Source organism: Chrysemys picta, chromosome 8 (assembly GCF_011386835.1).
Source record: "Chrysemys picta bellii isolate R12L10 chromosome 8, ASM1138683v2, whole genome shotgun sequence".
NCBI classification, from domain to species: domain Eukaryota; kingdom Metazoa; phylum Chordata; order Testudines; family Emydidae; genus Chrysemys; species Chrysemys picta.
The window spans coordinates 16,494,590-16,517,428 of record NC_088798.1 but is presented as its reverse complement, the minus strand read 5'-3'; the positions used below and the strand labels follow the sequence as shown (position 1 = coordinate 16,517,428).

At 41.8% G+C, this 22,839-nt stretch overlaps 1 protein-coding gene across 24 annotated transcripts in view; it reads right to left on the bottom strand.

The window, feature by feature from the left end:
- NFIA (nuclear factor I A) overlaps positions 1–22,839 on the bottom strand; it is a 445,816-nt gene that overhangs the window by 85,257 nt on the left and 337,720 nt on the right. For all 24 annotated transcript variants that reach the window (XM_065555395.1, XM_065555377.1, XM_065555384.1 and 21 more), the window contains exons 4-6: positions 22,197–22,271; positions 10,193–10,310; positions 7,250–7,377 (exon numbers count right to left, since the gene is read on the bottom strand). In XM_065555395.1, the coding sequence (XP_065411467.1) occupies positions 7,250–7,377; positions 10,193–10,310; positions 22,197–22,271 (321 nt within the window). The remainder of the gene's footprint in view (positions 1–7,249; positions 7,378–10,192; positions 10,311–22,196; positions 22,272–22,839) is intronic.

Below are 22,839 nucleotides of genomic sequence, written 5' to 3'. Positions count from 1 at the left end.
AAAATCATGGGAGACGGGAGAGATCCCAGGAGACTGGAAAAGGGCAAATATAGTGCCCATCTATAAAAAGGGAAATAAAAACAACCCAGGAAACTACAGACCAGTTAGTTTAACTTCTGTGCCAGGGAAGATAATGGAGCAAGTAATTAAGGAAATCTTCTGCAAACACTTGGAAGGTGGTAAGGTGATAGAGAATAGCCAGCATGGATTTGTAAAGAACAAATTGTGTCAAACCAATCTGCTTTTTTTGATAGGATAACGAGTCTTGTGGATAAGGGAGAAGCTGTGGATGTGGTATACCTAGACTTTAGTAAGGCATTTGACATGGTCTTGCATGATATTCTTATCAATAAACTAGGCAAATACAATTTAGATTGGGCTACTATAAGGTGGGTGCATAACTGGCTGGATAACCGTACTCAGAGAGTTGTTATTAATGGTCCCCAATCCTGCTGGAAAGGCATAACAAGTGGTGTTCCGCAGGGGTCTGTTTTGGGACCAGCTCTGTTCAATATCTTCATTAACGACTTAGATATTGGCATAGAAAGTATGCTTATTAAGTTTGCAGATGATACCAAACTGGGAGGGATTGCAACTGCTTTGGAGGACAGGGTCATAATTCAAAATGATCTGGACAAATTGGAGAAATGGTCTGAGGTAAACAGGATGAAGTTTAACAAAGACAAATGCAAAGTGCTCCACTTAGGAAGGAAAAATCAGTTTCACACATACAGAATGGGAAGAGACTGTCTAGGAAGGAGTACAGCAGAAAGGGATCTAGGGGTTATAGTGGACCACAAGCTAAATATGAGTCAACAGTGTGATGCTGTTGCAAAAAAAGCAAACGTGATTCTGGGATGTATTAACAGGTGTGTTGTAAGCAAGACACGAGAAGTCATTCTTCCGCTCTACTCTGCGCTGGTTAGGCCTCAGCTGGAGTATTGTGTCCAGTTCTGGGCACCGCATTTCAAGAAAGAAGTAGAGAAATTGGAGAGGGTCCAGAGAAGAGCAACAAGAATGATTAAAGGTCCTGAGAACATGACCTATGAAAGAAGGCTGAAAGAACTGGGTTTGTTTAGTTTGGAAAAGAGAAGACTGAGAGGGGACATGATAGCAGTTTTCAGGTATCTAAAAGGGTGTCATAAGGAGGAGGGAGAAAACTTGTTCACCTTAGTCTCTAAGGATAGAACAAGAAGCAATGGGCTTAAACTGCAGCAAGGGAGGTCTAGGTTGGACATTAGGAAAAAGTTCCTAACTGTCAGGGTGGTTAAACACTGGAATAAATTGCCTAGAGAGGTTGTGGAATCTCCATCTCTGGAGATATTTAAGAGTAGATTAGATAAATGTCTATCAGGGATGGTCTAGACAGTATTTGGTCCTGCCATGCGGGCAGGGGACTGGACTCGATGACCTCTCGAGGTCCCTTCCAGTCCTAGAATCTATGAATCTATGCAAAAGCTGGCGGCGCTCCTGCTTACAGGGTGCATTTTGATCAGGATGAAACCAAAAACAGAAGCTGTAAGCATTTACTAGGAATTATGCCTTTAAACCAGTTTACAAAATACAGCTGAAACAGAACTGAACAAAAGCCAATGCCTGTACCCAAGTCCAAAGCCAGTTTGCTATTCCCTGGTTTTCTTACCTAACATCATCTTTATCTTCTCTCTTGCCTTTCTTCTCAGTTAACAAGAGTTATGTACTGAAAGTGCTGAGATAAAGTAACGGTAAGGAGAATACTGCAAAAGGTATTTGAAAACCAGAAGTAATTTACTACATGTCTGCTTTGTTTTACTTCCCAAGCCTTCCTGTTGTGAAAGGAAATTCATCTTTTCTGGCAGACTCCAGTCTTTTTAGGCCTCAGAGCTCCCCAGAAGCATTCAAGTGCAGGCAAATGGATGTGAGACTCGACGCGTACACTACAAGGAACATGGAATTAATGTTGGTTTTTGCTTTGGCTGTCATGTCTGAAGCATAAATAAAGCACCATACACTTGTTTGTGAAAAGTACCCCAGATGCAATACACAGAGTGCTCTGTGCTCTGGACCTTTCCTTGGGTTCACGCAGACCAGAATGCAGTGGAAATGCCGTGCTGCCAAGGTGCGGCGGGTGCAGACCCTGTGTCCAGAGCTCCGCACACAACTTACTTGTCAAGGAGCTGAGACCCAGCGCAGCCCTTTATAAGCAGGAGTGCGGGGGAGGGATTGTGGATGGGCAATACATGTGGCTGGTGGGTTGCACAGAGCATAGATGAAGTTATCCAAAGCCTTTGGAAAGCAGGGGGTACTATCCATCCTCATAGTCTGGAGTAGCAGTCTCAGAGTAGCTTTGTGCTGCTTTCTGCAAGGTGGGAGCAAGGCTGTTCTGATCTCCAGCCATTTTTCAGGCACACCTTGAGTCCACAGCCGACCCTCAATGGACCCACTCACAGGTCCAACCACAGAAAAACAAGTTAGAAGGGACCACAAACAGCACCAATATAAAAAGAGCAAATGGGGAGAGAGGCAGGATAGCCAGCCATGGCTAGCCCTAGGCAAACTTCTGTCCCCAGCATGCACTGCTTTCAGAAACGTTGTTAATTTAGTTATTTATTGCATTCTTTTGAATCTTCCCTTTCCAAGTAAAAACTTTTAACCATTTACTTTCTCACCCTTGTATTTGTTCTTTTCTTTCTCTGGTCACTACACTATTTTTCCTTTCTTCTCATACATATCTCATTATTTTTGCCTCTGTCTTTTTTCACTATCATGTTTTCTATATGATGTAATAATTGTTCTCTCCTTTCCCCCTCCATCTTTCTTTTTCCACATTGTGTTCTCTTCCTCCTTCCAAGTTTCAATCCTCTTGCTATCATTTCTTTCCTCTCTCATGACCCCCATTCCAAATCTCTGTGAAATCTCTCATTCTTCATCTTCTGCCTCCCCCGCCAAAAACTCTTCCTCTCCATGCACCAGATCACATACACATACACTGTCTCTCTCTCTCTCTTTCATGCTTTGCATCCCCCAAATCTCTCTCATGCACATGCTGCTCCCTTCTCCTCAAAACTAATCAAATGCCCAAACACATGCAGATTCCCCAAGAATCTGCACATACATGCAGGCTCCTTCTACTCCTAGATACAGGATAAGAAGCTGTGCCTAGATGGGTCTCCTTGTTCAGTCTGGGGCTGTATTACCTGTTATGTGGGTCCTCTGGGGAACTGGGTGTGGCCGGCGGTGGCTGCTGTCTTCAACACCTGTCTTTTCCCCAAAGGCACATTCAGTCCCACACAGCTATCCAACCTTCCCCTTTCCTCAAGGGAAGTAATCAACATGTTCCCATGTTGATCATGGACAGATCATCCAATGGGACATGTTTTGATGGGATGTAAGAAAATCTTGCTCAACAAATCACTCCTATGCTACTGACAACACATGCTAAACTCTCAACAGTGACCAGCCTGAGTTAATAGTATCAGAAATATTCACAGTAGCAACGGGTTCTGTTGTAAACATATTTACCATTGTATACAGTATAATTGCTCTGGGCTTTGATGGTTAACCAACTATTAAGATGGTTTCAGTGTTTAAGCTCCCTTTGCAGATGTCAATCAGATGAATTAAACATTAAAACCCAAAGTGATTATTATATGTTAAAAATGTAGAATTTTTTTAATGTCATTTGTGGGATTAAATAAACAGTAAGGGTCTTATTTGGACAATATAGAGAGCAGAAAGGATGTAACAGAAACAGGGCAAGGCAACAATGAAACAGGGCAAGGTTACTATTCTTTCAGGAGCAATACTCTGGCAATATACAAAGTAATAAGGGATGTTGATCCCATTTCTATATTTTTCAGTGGGCCAATATATTTTCTAGGCAGTTGCCCTGTTGGAGACTCATAAAGCATTCTGTAGTGGTTGAGATGAAAGCATCCATGTCAAACATGAAGGACCAAATGTTGATTTCAGAGCCACATGTGACTTACTATATATTATATATTAAAACAAAATATGATGTAAACTGTTGCTTTCTGTTATACAGAGGTCTCATGGTGACTCTTGTTCTGCTGGCAGACCACTCTTTTGATGCATTTGTAGGACATGATTATAGGTTTTGGTCCTCCACTATTGAAGAGGTGGCCCCGAAGTGCTCTCTTTGCTGGCTTCGTTCTCAGAGGTAAGCCTGGTTTATAGATGGTCTGAAACAAATGAAGCGAGAGGGAGATGGCTAGAGAACCAGTGGTGGAAATCTTGTGCTGAGGCTGACCAGCTGTAGCGTAAATATTTCTTTTTAACTGCTACGCTATTGCTGTGCAGGAGGCAAAGGGACAATTATTTTTCTCCTCCACAGCATCCGCAACATCTCAGACAGCAGATTTGATCTGGGTGACAGAGAGTCTGGTACATCTGGATAGTTTCAGCTCGATAGCTGGTCTGAGTCCCTCCTGTTGTGAAGAAATTGTTTGCTATTCTGCAGACTAGACTGATCAGATTAGGGATGGCCTGTTTGCTTCTGTGGTGATTGAGCCTGGTCTTGAGGGAACAAAGGCCTTCTCTTCTCTGCTGGAGTTTCAGCCAGTGATACTCCCTGAGGTACTGGAAGTGTTGGGAGACCTTTGTCCTGAAACCTGTCCTTTGGATTCACATCCTTCTTTGCTGGGGAAGGCCCGTGGGGAAGTGCTGGTCTCCTTATTTGTGGACACTGTCAGCACCTCTTTTAAAGGGGGCAGGCTACCTATTGTTTTGGAGGAAACAGGAGTGCAGCCTTTGCTCAAGAAGTCATCACGGGGTGCTGACAATCTTGCTAATTATCAACAAGTATCACATCTTCCCTTTCTAGGTAGGATTGTGGGAAGGTTGTGACAAGACAATTATCACCGTGTCTAGACGCCTGTGATCTCCTTGACCCTTGTCAATCTGGGTATTGACCTGGCTATGACACAAAGATTGCCCTGGTGCATTGGTCAATGGTCGCCTCCTGGCGACGGATGAAAACCAGGATTCCATGCTGGTATTATTAGATCTATCAGCTGCCTTTAATATGCTTGATCACGAAATGCTACTGAGTTGCCTGAGAATCTGTTGGGAATGGACCAGGCCACTTTTCAGTGTTTTGTTCTCTTCTCTCAGCAGGTAGCTGTGGACAATTGCTCCTCTTCCTGTGGAGCTCTGTGGGGTGCTGCAGGGTGGCATTCTGTCATCGCTCTTGTTCAACAGGCATAAAAGGCCATTAGGAACATTTGTAAGGGGGCATGGGGTCAGTGTTTTCAGCATGCTGGTAACTCCCAACTGTATGTCACTATCGTCTCTCATTTGGAACTATGCTGTTCAGCACCTCAACCACTGTTTGAAAGCAAGCTGGCTGGAGCTCAGACCAGATCATACTGAGGTGATGAAGGTGGGTTGGGGGATGTTGCTGGAGAACAGGGAGGAGATAATATCAACCCCTTCCATTGAAGGAGTATGTCTGCCATTAGTTGATAGTACAGTATTCACAATTTAGGAGTGAGTCTACAGCCCATGCTGCTGTTTGACGATCATATTACAGCAGTGACCCGGTTTGCGTCTAGCTAGGAGGTTGCAGTCCTTTCAGACACAGACCTTGCCACTGTTTCTGTGCTTTCTGTCACCTCAAGATCAGACTACACCAATGCACTCTACATGGGGCTACCCCTTAAAACTATTTGGAGACTGAAGCTGGTGCAGAATGCAGTGGCTTGCTTACTGAACAGGACATTTCACTGGGGGCACATGACCAGAGTGATCCAGGATCTGTGCTGGCTGCACTTGTGTCTCTGGGTGGATTTTAAGGTGTTGGTTACGACGTATAAAACCCTACATGGCTTGGAGCTGGCCTACCTGAGGGACTGCCTTTCTCTCCATGCTATACTGCCACAGCTGTGGTCAGCAGGAGCACTTAGACTGGATCCAGCTCATTATAAAAGAGAGGGGGGCTGTTGGCAGGATGTTCTGTCAGCTCTGAGACTCTGAAACTTGCTCCCTCCCCGGTCTGAAATAGCTGAATTTGGTGTCTTTCCAGGCATGCTGCAAAAGACATCTGTTTGATGTGCTTTTGGAGAAGGTTGTGGATATGCTTCAGAGATGATGAAGGTAGTAGGTGGCTGGCTGGCCAGCCAAGTGCCTGCAGAACTGATTTTAATGGTGCTGAGGTATAATATAATTGTACAGCTGTATCATTAATTATATTAGGGTGCCTAGTCCATTGGTTAGACATCTTTATTATTTTAAATCTAAGTAAAATTATATTAAAATATATAAAACACAAAGGACTAATCCCTTAGGACCATATATTGATGACCTGGTAAAATGTTAGAAGGTGAAAGACGAAAAACACTTTGTTGATATTCAATAAATTAGTATTAATAATAATTAGCAATAAAATCCCTATCTAGAACAGAGATCTGTGGCATTATTTTGCCTACTAACTGCCATCATGCCAGGAAAATGTTTTCATTACTATTGAGTACCCAGATGATACCAAGCTAGGTGATCAAGAGACATTAAGTAAATAACACAAGCCAAGGAAAATTCATCAGGAAAAGGCATGGCTTCCCCCTTAAAGTTCTTAACTCCAACATCCAATGATATGTACACCTCTACCCCGATATAACACAACCCAATATAACACAAATTTGGATATAACGCGGTAAAGTAGCGCTCCAGGGGGGCGGGGCTGCGCGCTCCGGCGGATCAAAGCAAGTTTGATATAACGCGGTTTCACCTATAACGCAGTAAGGTTTTTTGGCTCCCAAGGACAGCGTTATATCAGGGTAGAGGTGTATTTCAGCATAGAGTCTCCTATCAAACTTCACACCATTATGGATGAATACAACAGCAACTCATACTGAGTCTCTTAAAAACCCATTGCAGAGTAAACAAATATATAATGGCATTTTACAACAGAATGAAATGTGCTCCACAGCTGGGACAGGTGCTGTGTTTTGCCAAGCTGTTATCAGTAATATTCCATGATTGGATATGGACAATTTGACAGAGAAGGAGAGCATATCTTTTGCTGCCTTATTCAAATACTTCAGATGCTTGGCCCAAATACAAAAGTGACACACTACGAAAACATTTGCAGCTGCAGGAGCAATCAAACTATTGCAATATTTTCATTAGACTGACCATTTCAGCACAAATCACAGGGGTTTTATTTATAGCCTTTCTATACAATATTCTCTTATGATAACGAAATTGAAAAACTGGAGAAAATGTCCTATGACTCCTGAAAGCCGTGTCTTACCTGGCTCTACTTCATGCCATCCACTTGACTGACTGCCACTTCCTGGAGAGCGTCCTTGGCTTGTATAAAATGGCTCTTCACCAGGACTGTCCATTTCATCCTCCACAGATTTGAGGCGTTTTGTAGAGCTGAAACAGCAAAACATACAATACTGTATATGCTGACAGGATACAAAGATATTTCTCTCTTGGTATATTTCTCGGTAGCATGGGAAGAGACCAACTGGGTTAAGTTTAGTGACATTGACGGCATTGACTCGGGAGAGATTCCCGTTCTCTTCACTCTTCCCCACAAAGCTGAATCAATGTTCCTCAGTCCTGATCTACTTTTTTCAGACTTGAGGCTGCTTTATGCTTTTCTGAACTGTGCCAAGCTCCATGCTGATTTTGTGACACAGAACAACCTCCAATAAAGACTAAGCTGAGATCACCAAACTCATTCCAAACTGGAACCAAAGCTATTTTAAAATTTAGATTTTCACAGGTGTAAGGCTAGGACCTTATGTAAAGCATGCTGAAGTCAACAGAAAGACTCCCATTGACTTCAATGGGTTTTGTACCATTAACTTACTGTGTCACCAGCTATCAAATAGTTAATATTGAACAGATATGGTATTGACAGGTAGACCCTCATTTAAACTACCTTGTCTTCTCCTTATCTTATTGTGAATTCCATATACCCCCTTTGTATGCATTTTTTTTTTATATTTTCAATGCTTTCTTTTCCTAAAGAAAAATTTTCAATGGCAGCAGTCCCAGCTTTATGGCAACCCTACCATAATAAACACACGAGTGATGGCAAAAGATGGTAAAGCTATTTCAGTTTTACATTGTCACAGGTTATTTTAAACAAGTATAAAAATTTTACCCTGTACCTAATTTGTTCAATGCCTGATGTAGGACATAGTCTCTGGATGCCGCCACCCATTTAAAAAAAAGAACAAAAAGCTTGCTGACTAATGTCAACATTGAAAGACTCCCACACAACACTCACCATATACAATACCTCCTCCAAAATCCAACCCGGGCAAAAGGCTGAGAGAAGGGAGAACCTTGCACTGTGCTCTGAAGGTCAACTGACTCAAAGGGTGGCAGAGCGGTGGGGGAATGAATTTCAGTGCCAAGGGCCTACAATCTTGGCTAAGTTTGGAATAATGAGATGTACAGAATGCTCTAGGATATTATTGTCAATTTGTCCTAACACATTTTTCCAGATCTTATGTCTATTGCCAACTCTTTATTCTGTGGGGTCAATTCCACCAGCAGTGTGTAAGGGATTCAAGAAAAGCCCTACCTGCCTAAATGTTCCATAGAGTAAACAAGAATAGACTCCTTTGTGTATCAGGGATGTACTGGGATATAAAACATTCCATTGGCATAATTCCCATTGAGCTAAATCTTCCAGCCTTTACTCAGGCAAGACTCACTTTAATTTCTGCCTGAGTAAGGGCTGCAGGATTTGGGAGTTCTCTATGCAAAGCTGAAAGGAGACAATGTTTTATGGTATGTATGGAATGCAGGTTCTGCCATAACTTATTTTAAAGAATCAGTATATGTCGGTAGGGGAAATTCTATGTGTACAATACAATTACTGCCTGATAGTGCCGCTGAGTCTGTGTGTTTAAGGAATATTTTTTTTCTAACTGGGAGCAACCTAATGAGAGAAAAACAAACATATTACCAAGTTATTAACTACTGGTGATGTTTATAATTAGCTCCTTATCAGTGCTAGCTATTTGCAGAAGAATAGAAGAGTGACAACTGAGCTTTTAAGTAACACTAATAACCTGCCTTTTTCACTCCTGGAGTCACAACAAAACTCTTGCTGGGAGTAATTCTAATGATGAGCACTGCACATACAGTATGCCAAACACATGTGAAAAAACTAACAGCACAAACTTTTAAATTGATTACTGCCACATGTAATGAGAACTGTATTTGCTAAGCTTCAGAATGCTGACTGAGCTCATGTGTACAGAATGTTCTTTCAATCACTGTGAACTATAAGCTAAAAGTTATTGCTAGGAGACTCTACATACTTTTGTAGAAAATAAAAACAGCTACAGTGAAAAGATATGGTTTTTTTTATGGTGTGCTTGCTTTTTGCAAAGCTGGTGGCGCTGCAGACTGAGATCAGAACCTAAAAGAACTCCAGGCTGAAGTTAGAATTTCTTGTCATGTCTTCGAAATAACTGATCATTTTGGCTGGCGGACAAACAAAAATCAATCTGGTTCCTTAATAGTGTTCGAGATGGCAATGGTGACTAGGCTTGTTTATAAATTCAATCTCATGGATGGTTAAAGTAAAAAGACAGTAAAAATATCCTTGTCTGCATCTAAGATATGCAATCGGACTTGATAGTACCCTCCATCAAAAATTCAGTTGCTTCGTTAAATCACAAAATTCTTAAAGCCACACCAAAATACGAATGGATTAAAAGCCAAATCTTCAACACTATGTTAGTTTCACAGTTAACACTTTTATGTATACACAATACATGTAAGTTTTATATGAAGTCTGGTGTCCAGTCTCTTTTCCTTCAATGCTATGCAAGCTATGATACCTACAAGAAATAGCTCCATGAAAAATACTCAGTGACATTATCATAGGAGGACATTATGTTTCATTATGATCCTGATTCTCCTTATACCAGTGTAACTCCACTGATTTCAATGGAATTACCCCTGATTCTAAACAATGTACGTGAGAAAAGAAGCAGGACCTGTGTGTGTCTCTGCAGCTTTTTTCAAAGCTGGACTTTAAGTATACAGCTTTAATATAGATTGAGATAGACACTCAAATTTGTGATTCTGAAAAGACACACCATCCCGTCCCCACCAGAACACATCAAACAATGTAAATACTAAACAATAACTTCCATATGAGCATTAATCGTAATCTGGGTTTCACAAGTAACCCAATAGCATACACATATCAAATTACCTGGTAGAGGATGTGCTAGGTAAAGACCTCCTCATTGCTCCTGGGCTCATGCTATAGTATGAAGAACTTTCCAAATCTGAGAGGGAGAAATTTGGGCCTGTTCCTGCAGCTATTGGTGCTAGGGAAACAAAAGAAATTCAAATCAGTAAGTCATGTAAATAAGGACTCGATTATGTGAATTGACACTGTAATCAGGAACATTTTACCACTATACGATTCCCTCTGGGGCAGGGAGTGTCTTTTTTGGTCTCTTTGTACAATGCCTAGCACAATGAAGTCCAGGTCCCCGCCTAGGGCTCCTAAGTACTACGATAATACAAATAAATAATAATAATGATATGATATAATAAAGATGTTCTTATTTTCTTTTCAGGTCAGTCTTTTCTGTACCGTCAATTCTAATCATTTGCACCAAGAATCTTGGATTCCTTTAAGAAACTGCTGCCATATTGTAATCTTCTTAATAACATCTCTTGAAACTTCCTTCCTTAATAGGCACAGCCTGAGTAGTGGACGTGTTGCACCATCCCGTGTATACCTGGCCCAGTCTGTGAGCTCCGGTAGACAGGGAAGGGGCACTGGTGCCACCTCTTCCCAAGACCTTTGGGAATGCTGTGTGCACCCAGATGTACATAGAGGCTACAGTCTCTATACCCCTGGAGCATAGGAGCTATGACTGTCAAAAGCCCCTGCGGGAAGTATGCCAGGGGCTGAGACTCCTTGTATTCCTCTCTGCCTCTGTGCACCTGTGTGGGAGCCAGAGACAATTTGCCTCATTATATTATTATCCAACAACTGTTTTCTATTGTTCTTTATTCCCACCAGCGTGCATGGTTTTCTGTAAGGACTACCACTGCTATGACTCACCTGACTCTAATAATTTGCCTAGTGTACTGGTTTTACACTAAGATATTATGAGAGTTCCTTTTCCAAAAGTTTACAGGCATAGATAGGGCTGTGAACTCCTATGTGTTGAGCAATATGGAACAAATGAGAATGTTGTAACCGAATATAAAACTGAGCCGGCAAGGTCTTCCTCAATGAAATCAACTGCATGTGATATGATACCATTCCCACTGTCACCATTCCAGTGCCCTGACCTTTATAGGACATTCTGCTTTATGGACCATGATTGATTGTCTTTCCCATTCCGTCTGATGAAAATTACCCCGTTGCCCAAGATATATATGTTTGGCACAGGATATATTATGTGAAAACTCTGATTCACAGGGATTTTCCTGGTGCCACACAATGATACTGAGCCAAATTTACTCTTGTGTCAGTTGGAACAACTGTACTGAAATCAATAGACCTGTGCTTGCTCCTACCGGGGAGGAATTGAGCTCAATTGAAATATTGCACTCTGGTGGGCATCAGTGAGGAAATCAAGATTGGATGGTTCAGGTATCTTGCACCAGTAACCTAGCATACCAAGGGTGAAATATGGGCCCAAATGAAGCCACTGGGAGTTCTGCTTTTGCTTTCAATAGAGTCAGATTTCACCCCAAGTCTTAGGGAACGAGCACTGCTGGATTTGACAGATGAAGAATATAGCTTTGCAGCTGCCTCATCCGCCTCACAGTTAAACTGGCAATCTAGGGCAAAGATCTTTTAAGAAAGTCGATCAACATTGAGACAGACTGGGAATGGCATGGACAGCAAGCAACAGATTTTAAAAGGATGGGGTGGAAAGCACACAATGCTATTAAAACTTAAGAAAATCTGGAATGATCATTAAAAGGGATTAATTTGGGAAGTAATTTATGGCAAGAACACCAAACTCCTTTGCTGTCTTCCTTTAACTAAAATATGTTTCCTGTGCACTGGTTGTATGAGAGGGCAGGGTTTTTTTTTTTAAGAAAAATTAAATATAGTAAAACTAACTCATTTTATTAAATTGTGCTTTCTGCTAGAGTTTCCTGACAGCAGCTACAAGAGGCTGTAAAACTGACAAATTTGCATGGAAAAAGAAAGCAGTGTAAGTAATTTGTGTAAAAGGTAACATGGGCATGGACTGCTATAATTCAGACACCCTGCAGATAGCAGACTGCTGCAGTGTGAGCAGTTATGGGTTAGAAAAATGACCACACTGCAGTCAGTCTGACGTGAATGGAAATCAATCATAAAGGTACTCTCTGCAGCATCTACTCCACAGTTTTCAGCAACTCCTTTGCCAAGCAGATTTGTGCTCTGTAAACCCCTTTGTTGATCAATTCCCCTGCACCCCAGACCTAACAAAGCCTAACTTAGAAGTTAATAGTAATATTTTCCAAACAGGCACATAAAAAGGCAGGCACTAAATTAAAGCACCATTTCTTTCCAAGGGGCAATGAATTTCCCAGCTATGGTAAGTTTTACTAAGCAGTTTTATTTCAGATACAGATGGAGGAAAATTTTGTGTTCATAAACTGACTCCGCTCCTGTTCATCACCCCGCAAAATCTAGGGAATTACTGGCCAAATTTGCCTTATGTGAAACTAAAATATACTTCCACTTCTCAACATGGTGCACATAGCCTGAAAAGATGTGGAGTGGGATGGGGTAAAGCTAGTTACATAAAAACTAACCACAAGATGGAAAGGGTTAAATAGGTAACCTCTAGCTTCCTCCATATTTAACAATAATGGAGTTTTCCTGCCAGGTCCTTGGACACCCTGCAGTACTCAAGGAGCTGAGCTGAGAGGATGCAGGATGGAGGGTAAAAAGACACGCTCCATTCCTCTTAAACAATAAAATGGTCAAAGGACAGAACATTTATTAAAGCAGTTGAGTATTAAAAGCATTTAAAGGGTTCATGGCAGTTGCTTATTTAAAAGGCCTATGGCGGTTCTAACAATGACATTCATACTAAAGACAGACCAAGGTCACTAAACTTAGTAATGCTATGGGGTAAACTTTCCATAAAGGGGAACTGTTCTGGAATCATATTCTGTGTATTAGGAAGTTATCTTTCAATAAAGGGTATCTATGTTTTCTTTTGCCAGTTAGTTTGCTCTTCAAACAACATTTTACTGTAGACAAAGTGAGGAAAATGTCAGTGTATAGACCCCATCCAGAGGCTGGCAGGGAAGGGGTTAACTCTCTTTCTCTGGGTAGGGGGAATCGGTCTCTTCCTCTCCGGAATTTGGTTGAAGTGACTCATGTTTTATATCACTGTTATAAACTTGGCTGACTCGAGTCACACTTCATAACACTTTACATTGGACTTTGGCTGAGGGAACCTGGTTGTGTTCTATTTGGACCTTATATTTACTTTTCTGTTTTGCAACACAACATGTTGCAAAGGTGCATAAACTTCATCAAGCCTAGCCATGCAAAACCTTACCTGCTCCCAATGGCCCCTCACGCTGCCTGAATAGACTACCCCTTTTCTATTAGCCCTGAATTCTGATGGAAAGACAGAGTCACACTTCTGTCTGTCTGTAGGATTCCCCATCAACACTCCAGCACCAGAGAGCAAACAGAAGGATTAAAGTGATCTAAATTGTGGCACAACTTTGGCTAAATTGAGTTTCCTCATTTTAGCATATGATCATCCAACATGTGATCACCCTCCTCGCCTGCACCCAATGTCCCAAGAACATGCTTTGGCATTGTCCAGAGCATTAGCATAGGTGCATCTGAAGAAGTGAGGTTTTTACCCACAAAAGCTTATGCCCAAATAAATCTGTTAGTCTTTAAGGTGCCACCAGACTCCTTGTTGTTTTTATAGATACAGACTAACACGGCTACCCCCTGATACTTGGCATAGGTGTGGAGATCATTCTGTTCTATAATATAAAGCCAGCCCTTTATTACACCGAAGTATACATAAATTGAAGGTTAAGATTATACCAGCCACACTGAAAATATGCTGCTTTCTCCGCCTAAGAGATGCTCCTCAGAAAAATTACACCAAAATAGCTCAAGAACACATCCAAAGCATGAGATATAGGTTGAAAATTTCAACTGAGCTTCAACACAATACACACCCCACCCACATGGCTACATCAAGATGTCATTTGACACAGAGCTCTGACCCCGATGAGGGAGGAGTAAAATGGTTTATTGGATGGAAATCTGGCCTTTCATTTAAAACTTCGTTTGATTGATGTGTGTGGCACCTGTAAGTGAACTAACTGATGCAGCCTCAGCTGATTTCAGCTGACAGGGTGGTCTCCATCACAAAACTCCTACGCACACAGGATACATTTCAATTACTTTGAAGGGGCAGAATGAGAGAGTTTGCCTGAAAGACTGGACCAACCCTCATCATAGGCCGATCATTCCATGTTAAACTGAGGAGGTGAGCAAGGAGCTGCTTCTCTTTGACCGCCTGCAGGGTTGCTCTGCTCTGGATAAAGGGCACCTCTGAGGAAAACTCCCACTGATGCCAGGTTATTAGACCCGAAATGTCAAGAAAAATAAGAGAAAAATTAGCAAAAAACCCTGTGACTTAATTCAATTTGAATATTTATTTTGGAAATTTACTGAACTAGAGTACAGGAAACCCACTAAATAAAACCAGCCAAGCTGGCATTTGTCTTCCTTAAAAAATGGCACTGTCTTTTAGTTGTTAAGATATATTTAATTTCTCTTTTTTCATTTTTTGTTTATTTGTTTTTACAAAGATATTTGGGTAAAACTAGGATCAGGACATGTCTAACACTGCAGCAAAGTGACAATGTACATAAGGCTAAACGTATTATAAGAAACATGATGTTTGACTAACACACTTTTTCATATACTGTGGCTTAACAACCAGAGGAAAACAAACTATCTTTCTGACTCAGCGAGGAAAGGGTCGCTCGAATTTGTTGCATAACCTTTGTCTCCTATGTACTGTATTGTTAGGTTCAAAGAGGTTTTGCCGAATACAACTGATATGAAATGTGTGATATTCATTTTAAAATTACTAGTACAGCTTGCTATTGACCATCTAATTATGCTGAGTTCCATTTATAAACATAGCTAACCACTAAGTTTATGGAGACTTTTTGTGCTGCTTTAATAGGATATTGATCGAGAGCAAGGTTTGAGTGGACTGCCATTGAATTGTGTAATGGCATACAAAAAGCAAGGTCACGGCAACTGTTCATTCTATGCCTGCAGTCTATTTTTTATTACAATCTTTTTTTCTCTCCCTCTTATATACCCAAGCCCAAATGCTATGTTTGGAATAGCAGTCAGTCCTTGGCTAAGGAATACAGAGATATCTTTTAAATGTTATTTTTCATGCTGCTGACTTCTAACTATCTCAGCTACAGTATTGCTTAGTATAGCAGAAAACATACAGGCTATATAAAAGCCTTAGTAAGTGTGCTCTGCACTAGGGAGTTCTATGGATCCTTCCCACTCTCCTCCAGACTGCAGAAAAGCAGGGGAGCCACTCTGCCGTTTCAGAGCTGCAGCAGCACCAACTCCTGCTTTTTTGCAAGGCGGCTGAGTGTAGGGCAATCTCCAGCAGATCTAGGTGGATCTGAAGGCCCCGCTACCCCAAAACCATTGTGTGGCGGCACGAAAGAAGCTCTGTGTCATACAGAGAAAGTAGACCCCTCTGGTGGGCTGTGGACTACACTCTACTCACTCTACCTTCGGGGGAATTACACTGCGGGTTGGCCCTCTACCTCCAGAGGTGGGTGCAACAGGACTTCCCCTATAATTTGTTTAGATTATACCTCTTCTTTTGAGTGGATAAGGACTGCTTGATAAAAGCAGACTGGAAAGCTATATTCATTCGGTTAGACCCATCTGTTCCCTGCCCCACCCCCTGCCCGCTCAGAGTAGTGGCAATGAATTTAATTTCTCCTTCACATTCCTCCCACAGTAACTACAGTGTCAGTTCTATATCTTTCAGCCGAGATGATTCTGCTTCAGTACTTCTAATCATCTGAGTCGGAATGTTACAAACAGCTTTATTCAGCCTCTCGGGTGAGCGTGAGGAGTCACACACACAAACAGTATACACAAGAGATTATTTTCCTTTTATTGCCTTAAACAGCAATGATTATTTCAGACAGTTACAGAATTATTGCACATTTCAAACACTAGGCTGCCACTTCATGCCAATCTGAGACCTCTTACATTCTGTTCCAGTTTCCCATTGCTAGAGCCCCCAAAATTCTATGCCCCAGCAGCACCCATCTATGCAGCAAGAGTAAGGAGAATTCTGCAGCTGGTTTCAATAGATACCGAAGCACTGCTACAGCAACCCCGAATCACAAAGAATGACTGCTAGAAAGTCTCACACTTTAGGAGTATCCACTCCTAAACTGCATTATTCCAGGATCCCTGCCTTTTCAAAATTCCATGACCATAAAATCATTCACAGCCTGGGGAATTTATTTAATCCTTTTACGGGATCTAAAGTGTCTAACACAGAAGAGAGAGAGAGAGAGAGAGAGAGAGAGAGAGTGTGTGTGTGTGGTTTAACTGGCATATTAAAAGGGTTAAAAATCATCCCACTAACTCCATGAAAAACTGAACTAGCATTTTACAACTTTAAGTGTGGCATTCTCAATCCAGTGAGCAGGCAGGGTGCTTCATACATCAGCACCGGGAATTATATAATTTCAACCAACAATGCAGTGCGAAACATGCGTAAATTTGATCTGCTTTTAGGGACTGCTCATTAAGCCCCAAATCCTTCCTTCACAGCTCAGCCTGTATATTTCAGCTGTTTGTGGGGGATATCCACACAGGAAGGAATCCAGATCAGGAGCATATGCAGGTTACTCAAATCTAATGGCTGCATTAGCCTACTCTGCATGCACCTTCCCTGGCCCCAAGCTCCCAGCCTGTCAATGTCTCCCATTCGCACTTCCAGGGTCCTGCTGAACAGGGAAATCCCGTGGAGCAGGACTTTGTGCCAAATGGGGTGAACAAATTCTGCACTGCCTCCCACATCTTGCCACCCTTTCACAGCAGGCACATTCTACTGCCCTGGGGACCTCTGCACACATGAGCTGGGGACAGAATTTAAGTCCAAATCCTCAAAGGTATTTAGGAGACTAGCTTCTATGGATTTCAATGGAAGTTAGACACCTACATACCTCTGAGGACCTCCTCATAAAGGATGGTTGGAGGTGAGGGGTTTGTTTCGCTTGTGCAACAGCTGGCTGTTCAATCAACAAATCCTGCGCATTGTCTGGGATCTACAGGAGCTTAGGGCCCCCTGTGGCTTTCACCAGCAACATAGGAGTCAACAGAGGTGCACTGGAGCCACACTTGAATGGCTTCCCTTCATCACTGTCCCTAGGATATTCTTTAAGGGGAGTTTCCCCAGTGCTGAAGAGGCCAAGGGATGGTTAAATATAGCCTCAGGCTTGAGGAACAATAACGTGCATCTGCTCTGACACTCCTGCCTTTAACCCTCAGCCCAATCCTTCCCAGTCATGGATGAACTTCTCTATGGAGAAGTCCCAGCAGAGTCTGGGGTATGTGGGTCAATGCTGATTTTCCCCAACCACAATACAGGAATATTGGGGATCTGATCTGGCCTACTCACATTGGACTATGAGTGGAGAACGACCTCATACCTAGTTTTAACATACACAGAGTCACAGAAATGTAGGGCTGGAAGGGACCTCGAGAGGTCATGTAGTCCAGCCCCCTGCACTGAGGCTAGATCATCCCTGACAGGTGTTTGTCTAACCTGTTCTGAAAAATCTCCAATGATGGGGGATTCCATGTTTAGTTTCTTAAAATTGGCAAACATCTTTGTAGTAGCCTTTTTCATGCCCCTAAACTTCCAGCCTGCCAGTGCCTCCCAATCTCACCTCCTATGCCCAAGCATCCCTGCTTTCTTTCTCATGGTTTGTTTTTCCTATTTACCCAGCCTCTGGAAGATTGAGCAGCAGGCTAATGAGTCAGTGGTAAAGCCCATTGCTGTGGAACAGAAGAAAGCTACAGGTGTGCCTGTCACCAAGAGGGTCTATAATTCTTGTTCAGATAGCTCAGTGGTTTGAGCATAGGCCTGCTAAACCTAGGGTTGTGAGTTCAATCCTTGAAGGGGCCACTTAGGGATCTGGGGAAAAATCAGTACTTTGGTCCTGGCAGGGGGCTGGACTCAATGACCTTTCAGGGTCCCTTCCAGTTCTATGAGATAGGTATATCTCCATATATTATTAAATAAATACTATGATGACTAGGACCTATACAAATGATAGATAGATTAAAGATATCAGTGGTTCTCAAACTTTTGTATTGGCGACCCCTTTCACACAACAAACCTCTGAGTGCAACTCCCTTTCTAAACACTTTTTTATATTTAACACTATTATAAATGCTGGAGGCGACGTGGAGTTTGGGAGTGGAGGCTGCAGCTCACGACCCCCACTTAATAACCTCGCGACTCCCTAAAAAATCATAACCCCCAGTTTGAGAACCCATGGATTAGAAAAAGGTACAATGTTAATACCAAATATTTGTTCCCAGGAAGCTGACTTTTTGCTTAGCTTTTTCACCCCCCTACCCAGACTTGTATGGCTGATATAACACATTTTATTTGAGTCTCTCTGTCACACTGACCCCTGACAACCTTATTCAATAAATGTGGCATATTATTATTACCCAACAATACCTAATGAGGAAATGCTGGAAACACTTTGTGCCTCGTGTTAATTTTAGATGACAGAAGCTAACAACAGACAACTACTTAAAACTCAGGGAAACCATGTGTTCCTATTATCAAATTTTAAAAAATCATGAAAACTATAGGCCATACAGAGCTACAGTTGACGCAGACGCCAAAATCTGCTTCTTCTTACTTAGGTGTAAATCTAGAATAACCCCATTGACTTCAGTGCAATTATGCTGATGTAACAAAAAACAAAATTTGGTCTTTCCATCTCAGCATGAGAATTCCTGTAGCATACGCACTGCACAGCAAGAGGGTCAGTGACAGAGAAGCAGTCTGTCCTTGAAAATTCACACACATTTAAACACATTTAGAAAATTAATATTATTGAAATGTTTTTTAAGCAAACATTGCTTTGATTTAGAGCTGTATACAAAATGTGGGCAGTACTGCTGCACTGCATCATTCATCCCCAAAACAGCATTCGCCACAACAGGGATTCGGGCCCAGAATCACACAGCTTTCTTCCAAGAACATGCTCCTGGATCTCTCTGCAGCCTCATGATCATATGTGGAATACGACCTTTTGTGAAGCTGTCATAGCGCATGCTCAGGAAATCAAAGAAGGGCCTCACCACAGAGGATGAGCATATGGGCTGCTTCCCCAAGCAGGGTGGCGTTTAAAGTTGCGGTGGCTTTTTAGAGAAATAAATATATAGACTGGATTGAGTGTATCTTGATAATTCAAGCTGCCAAGTTCTAATGAAAAAATCCTGGTGAATCTGGATTAGTGCTCTGCAGGGGTTGAGCTCTCCAGTGCCAAAGCAATCTGTGGACTAGTCTGGAGTAAAGCCACAAGTATATTTAAACAGCCCAGCCAGGTTTATTCTGAATAGCGCAATATATCAAGCAACCTTACATGTCAGTTTAGGCACAACTCATAGCAGTTAATCATGGATCCTTTATGCTAAATCATTCCTGAACGTTGGCATGCAAATTCACACTGACATCAATGGGATTTTGTTGGTAGAATCCACACTAGACATATCCTACTGTGTGGGCTTGTCAGATCTCATAAACGAAACAGGGTCAGGCCCGGTCAGCATGTGTATGGGGCACCGCCACAGAAAATCCAAGGTGCTACCAGAAGTAGTGTTGCTAAGCCAGCAGTTGGTATTCTTTCTTCTCAGTCAGTACTGAAGGGAGATCCTAGTAAGTGCTGGGGCACTTTTTTCCCCGGAGGTGCTATCTTGCAGACAGGATATAAAACTGAGATCCTGATTGCATAGGGTCCTTAAAGAGACCATAGCACTTTTTGCATGAGCAAGGAGTGCAAGCCCGTGTGTCCTGGTTAAATAACAGTTGGAAATTTTATTTTACCTCCCAAAATTTCCTTGGTAACTCCAATGGCTGCAATGCTATATTTTCTACCCTACACTCCTGTATGTTTCCAAGCAATTTTTAAAGGCTGCTGTGTACATTCCAGCGACAGGGAGCATGAGCCTCATAAATACAATTCATAATATGTTTGTAAAATTTGTTAGACACTGGGATCTTTGGTAAAAGATTTGTTGTTGTTGTTGTTATGATAAAATGTAATGGAAGATTAACAAGCATGAAATATGCTGGCTCATAAACTCAGTCCCAAACTCTCTGCTATGGAGATCAGAAGTCAGGAGTGGTGAACCTAGTTACTTTCTAACAACTGCATCTTGCAAACACATGAACCAGGGTTGACAGAAACCAGAGACAGCTATGATGACTAGTGCTCCTCCAGTGAAGATAAGATTATCTTAATGTGGGATGTCTTAGAGGGAGAAAGGGTGGATTTCCCTTAGGACTTCAAGAGCCTTTACCCTTTGCACCAAATTAAAACATCATAAAATGGAGCTATTCACATACAGGAGGAGATAATTTAGCTATTCCCAACACTGTTTATGTTAAACATCAATTTAGTGCACTACAATAAAATAATGAAGCCAGGATTTTAAAAAAATTGGTGCCAAACATTAGGCTCCCAAGTCCATATTTGGGCACCTAAATAAAGAGGCCTGGTTTTCAAACATACTGTGCACCCAGAACTTCCTCTGGCTTCACATGTCCTTGAAACAGCCTTTCCACAGGTCATCTGGGAAGGAGAGCTAGGAGAATTGCTTGGCTAAGGTCAGGGTACCCTTTTCTTTCTCACTCTCCCGTGCATACCTCTCTGATGCCTACACAGCTCCTCCCCAACCCCTACTTCTAGTTTTTCAATAGGAAGCCAATTTAGTGCTCTGACTAGTGCTCTGATGTGTGTGTGTGTGGGGAGGGAGATAAAGTAGAAAAACAGGGTGACCTTTCCTACAGAAACCCCATGGTTTGATTCAAAAACGTGGGTTCTCTCCTAAGGCTGTCCCTGCCAGGCAGGGCCCCTGGAAGGCCAAAAGTTGGACTTGCAGTGCATCTAAACAAACTTTTAAACTTTCACGCTGAGAACCTGCATGCCATGTTTTATTTCTGAGCATATTAAAGCAGATAAGCTGCAAGGTTGATATTGTAAACACAGTACAATTGTTAACTACTGCAGTACTAACTGGTGCTACTGTAATGTTGCAACATAGTTTGGCCCTAGCTACAGAAATCCACAGCACCCTAGCAATGAGGGGCTGGTCTAGCTGTAATCGAGGCACAGCTTCGAGAAGGGCTGTCCATGCTCTCTCCTTGGACTGTCTGGGTTATGTCATAGAAAAATACAATCAATGCACCTTTGATCAATGGAACGGGATGGTGACAGGTACTCTTAATTCACTGTTGTTAGTGAATATTGACAAGCTGGTAATGATCATGCTGCAGCGTGTCACTCATGCTGTGGGTATTAGCACTCTTTAAAGGTCAAAAAACAAATCCTTTTAAAAGGCAGAATTCCATACAATGGAGGTAGAATGCAGGCCTCACAAAGTTAAAGCTGTAGGGGTCTGAGTAAGTGAGCCTCTTAGGGCTAACACCGGTACAGCTGTCCACAGTATTTGCAAGTTCACCAATCTAAGGGTGTTAAAACAGCAGCCACTTCTGTGCATACACATACATGTATATACAAAACAGGTGTATACGTAATTCCCGGCTCATGGGCACAGATGATATCATTTTAAAAGGTCTGGTTAAAATTCATCCCTTAAGCTTTGAACCTACAAACTGATCCACATGGGCACCTACCCAGAGTCTTAATATCTTCAGTAGGGTGCCACATTGGTGTAAGGATCCATCGGTTTGCTAAATCAGGAACTTATTTATTTTTAAAATATTCTATTATTTAACTTTCCCACTTAATTTAAAATGTGGAACACAGTTAAGTCATGTGTGGAGTGCAGGTAGAAGAGGGGACAGTCAGTTTCTGGGGTGGGGGTGGGGGGAACAGGAGGAAATGAGAGTTATAATAAACACAGGGAACAACAACAAAAGGATACTTACTCTGTGAGACTCTGACTAGCTCAGTCACACTGAAAACACCTGATGTGACAAAACTGTCCTGGAAGCCCAAATGTCCTACAAAACAAATAGAATGAAAGAATTTTGATGAGCATTAAGCATTTAATGACAGTATTCTCAAATACTTTAGTTTCATTTAGATCTCAAATGTGACACCAAATTTCCCACTTAGCACTAATTATTATTTATGGAGGTGGGTAACTAGTCATACAGCTATGTAGGCTATTTTGTGGTTTGTATCTGGAGGTTAAGAAAGCTAACATGACACATCAGCAGGGAGTTTTCTAGATGTTAAAGCATCTCAACAGGAAATCTGAAACAAAAGAGGACTATTTTATATATGGTTACCTTAGATGACCCCTAACGACTTAACAACTGAAATTAAAATACTGTACCTAGGAATCAGACAGGACAGCTAAATTCTATAATCGTTTTAAACATTATTCTCTAAAGAAACATCTGATCAGGATTATCTACCATTCATTCAAACAAAACAAGATTTAAAGATGTACTCTTCATTTTCTGAGGTTACACTAGGGAAATCTTAAAATAGCAGCTGTTTAAAAAAAAAAACCCAAACCTTTAAAATAAATGCCATTCCCATAAAAAAGAAAAATTCTAGTAT